Source organism: Ruditapes philippinarum, unplaced genomic scaffold, assembly GCF_026571515.1.
Source record: "Ruditapes philippinarum isolate M1 unplaced genomic scaffold, ASM2657151v2 ctg18267_1_1_1_1, whole genome shotgun sequence".
Classification (NCBI taxonomy): Eukaryota; Metazoa; Mollusca; class Bivalvia; order Venerida; family Veneridae; genus Ruditapes; species Ruditapes philippinarum.
Window position 1 is genome coordinate 45,837 of NW_026864138.1, and position 4,030 is coordinate 49,866.

Genomic DNA, 4,030 nt, shown 5'->3' on the forward strand with positions numbered 1-4,030 from the left:
AAAAAGAAACATTGATTATTTTTTTCAATGACTAATGGAACACAACATTGTTGGGAACAACTACAAGTTTATATTAATGATAGATGGAACATTCAAACCTGGAGTCAGTCGGATAAATAGTTTTGCAATGCACAGCTTGATGAAGTTATAAATAAAATAATATTACATGCCAAATATTACAAAAATACTGTAGATTAAAACAATTAAGGCCTGATAAAGGAACCTTTATACAACAACTTCGTGGCAGCTATAAAATTGATAAAAACGTGTCCAAACAGCCATTCAAGCATAATGGATTTGAAAAATCATGGGAAAAAATCATTAATTTCGTGAGCCTTATGACTGTGATGTCTTTACGAAATCCACTCTTCTTTTAGAATTTAATCAATTGATTATAAGTCTGAATGGGGTGTTACTACATGTTTAGTATATAATCTAATCATTAACTCTTCTTTCACTTAAACCTGAAAATTCCTCCTAGAAAGATTTGTTTGTCAGTTCATTTTTAATGTAAGGTTACCGCTTAACAATAGCTCTATTAGCTGGTACCAAAAACCTTTTATATAAGTTTTTTCCCTATCCTTTTTTCATAAAAACTTTTTTTTGGTCTTCTTTTTATTTTTTTAAGCTCAATATTTCAAATAAGTTGTCTATAGCAATTAAATCAACTATCAAAAGAACATACTATTTATCGACAGGTATATCAAAATTTGCGTAATGTTATGATGTTCATAATCGTATATCCTGATTTCTTTTCACGATGACTTATGTAAATATCTAGAAAAGGGGAGATTCATGAAACAAGCAAACAAGCATTTATGAAGCAATGAAACATACAAAATTATATGAAAATTGTAGACTTGGTTTTATTGAGTCTTTTCATGAATAAGTGCAACATTCCCCTAAGACAAGCTTAAGCAGTACTACATGTGCTAGAATCAATGGTCCTGAAAGACTTGAAAAAACGAAAACAACACTGAAGTGCAGTAAGCCGTTGTCGTAATATATGATTCTAAAGTTTTCATAATTAAGTGTATTAGTTTAACTTTCGTCTAGCAATTTAAGAGTTTCTAATATTGATCATGTTTAATTATAATACAATGTCTTAGTCATTTTAAATCTGTTACACCAAGGTCTAAAGTGATGTTTTGTTAAACATATGTAAATGATAATATAGTTTATGCTCCCTATTCCCAGGACATTCGCAGTATTGATTTATTACAGTTATTCAATATCTGTTCAATTGTTTTGGCTTTGTCATTGGTGAATCTGCTGATTTTGATTTGAAATTTTCAATTTTTTTCAGGAATATTTTTCCACCTAATTGATGTTTATATATTTTTTACTTGATTTAAGAAGGGATAGAAAATCTGTATTGTTAAGAATGTCAAAACAAAAAATCATGAGAAATAACTGAAGGGGTTTCAATAAGACATCAACAACTATGATCTTAACAGATTTTTATCACAATAGAATGATGTTATGTTAGTTCATAGTTTGTATTTCTAGTTGAGCATTTTTACCAACATAAAAGTTATTTGCATAAGAATGTTAACAACGTCACTGCAAAAAACACAACAACATTGATACTGTTGTAAAATTATGCTAATTTATTAGCATGTAAAGCGATAGCTTTAATAAATTTCTTATTTCACTATGATACTTATAAATCTACTTATAAGGAGTTTACCAATTATTATTTCTTGCCAAAATAAAATCATTCAGTGGGAACAGTTGCTTTTTCCGGAAAATCGTTGAATGAAAATATAAAACATAATTTAGTTTGTCTTATTATTCTTGAATGATTTGTTGATGATTAATTTTCGAATTTAATCAAAGTCTAATTACATGCATAATCAAAGCTAGAAAGAAAAATGTCTCTCACTGTAAATACACAGACTTTTCTTTTTCTATTTACTACAGAGCTTGTGTTACGAATTTATTACTTAACGCACAAATTTAGGAGTCAAGCATTACCATTAACAATACAACAATCACACGTTAAAAATGTTTAAAAGTATTAAAGAGAAAACTATAATAGCTATGTTGTAGAAATGTAAAATAATGTTGTTTTACAATTTGGTCACATTGGAAATTCTGTAAATTGTGTTCTCACAATTTCGTTAGAAAAACAAAGTGCTAAATTTCATTTAATACATTAATCGAAATCAAAAGAATTTTAACTTGAAATAAAAAAAAAGTATAAAATGTTTAAAGATCCAGTAACTCAATTTTTTTTATGTTTTTATATCCTAAATATAATGTTCAATGAAGATTTTTAAATATTGTAAGGTCCAAAAAGCATTATTTGTAAAGATATTACCGAGTTTACATTTCATGTTCTACATTTTCTATAACGTCTCAGTCAATTTTTTTAATAAGAAATGAATACTTATATTGTAATGATTACATATAATATGGACAAATATTTGAAGTACACATTTAACATATTCTACGACGTTTGAAAATTGTTTTAAGCATAATTATATACATATATAAAATTTAAAAATATAAAAAAGTTTGCAACATACAGGATCTTTAACACGCACTATAAATTGCTATACAATCTGTCAAGACTTATCTTCCTGAAAATACTCATTGTCTAGTATAATAGAGAAAAAAAAACAAGATATTTAAATATATACAAAAGACTATAAGTTAATCATCATGATAGAAACAATTCTTTAGTGTTTTCCTTTTTTCATTTTTTGTTGGAGACACTTTTTATCTTTATTTATTTTATCAGAATTAAAATAGAATAAAACCCATCCATATGATTATCTTTGCAGTAAAATGGGGTTCTATGTCTTAAAAGTTGAAATATTCCTCTCGATCCATCTTGTCATCATAAGAAGGTCTGTAAGATCCACCCCCAGTGTGATCAAAGCCTTTGTTGATCACATCATTAGCACTGGCTCTTTTAGCTCTGAATCCATCACTCTCAAAACCATCGTTGTGAACTCCATTGTCATTATTGGCTCTGTTAGATCTACCTCCAGTTACGCCATGGCTGATTTTGAAGATTCCATTATCATTACGGGCTCTGTTTGCTCTTGTTCCACCATTACCAGAGTCGTTGTTGTGTATTCCAAACGAATTACTTCTTTCAATGTGAGCTCTGGGGATATGTAGTGGTTGATTATACTTAAAAAGACACAAATATTATACAATGATAATAAATCATTTTTGTATTACATAATGAAATATTGTTTGCGAACTTGTAAAGTACAGTATATCATAAAATAAATGCATTTAAATGATACTATTTGGTACAAGATATCATAACATTTATGGATTCTAAAAGTAGAAACGAACAAAGAAAACATCCGCTATTTTAAACACTTGCTTGAAATGTTGAATTGTCCAAGTTCCTTTTCCTCAACAAAAACGATACTGTTATAGATTTCAAAACAGCCGAAACATTTTGGATCTTAAAGTTTAAACAAACGTTTAAACTTTGTATGATTTCAAAATAATCTAAATCAATCATAATAAATGTCGTGTTTGAAAACTGCACATGATATGATAGAAGAAATTCTTTTGTCTTTGTCGTAAAGCTTAGTTTTTGTTTGTGTATGTTAATGATATCGTTCTTCCCAATATCAGGGCTGGAATACGAGTAAAAGTAAAAACATACCGCAACATCTCGTCCGGCGAGGTCGGTGAATCCAGATTGCTTCTGGTTCCATGCAAGGACTTTCGAGTTTAAACTTCCCTCGGAGTTAATGTCTGTAACATTTAACGCATACATTTATATACTTTATATTAATCTATAGACTAAAGATGTATGATGATTACTTTGATAATTAACAAATTCGATATTAAATGAAATGAAACTGGCGCATTAGTTTTTTTGTTTGTTATATGTTTTATCCAGAGTCCTAACGATTATATTTCATTATATTGTGGTGAGATATGAGAGTCTGACCTTATCCGGGTGATTCCGATACCGGATAGACGAGATTTAGTCCGTACATGACGAGCAAGATCGAAGCCGCCATCTTGATATAGAACTATAGAAAAGACAACA

At 28.8% G+C, this 4,030-nt stretch overlaps 1 protein-coding gene across 1 annotated transcript; it reads right to left on the reverse strand.

The window, feature by feature from the left end:
- Nucleotides 1-1,447: 1,447 nt before the first annotated feature.
- Nucleotides 1,448-3,781, reverse strand: LOC132724538 (uncharacterized). The gene is made up of 2 exons (XM_060709405.1): nucleotides 3,638-3,781; nucleotides 1,448-3,144 (listed from the first exon to the last, which is right to left on the reverse strand). Exons 1-2 carry the CDS (start codon nucleotides 3,749-3,751, stop codon nucleotides 2,809-2,811), a joined length of 450 nt encoding a protein of 149 aa, XP_060565388.1. The 5' UTR covers nucleotides 3,752-3,781; the 3' UTR covers nucleotides 1,448-2,808.
- Between the last annotated feature and the right edge of the window lie 249 nt (nucleotides 3,782-4,030).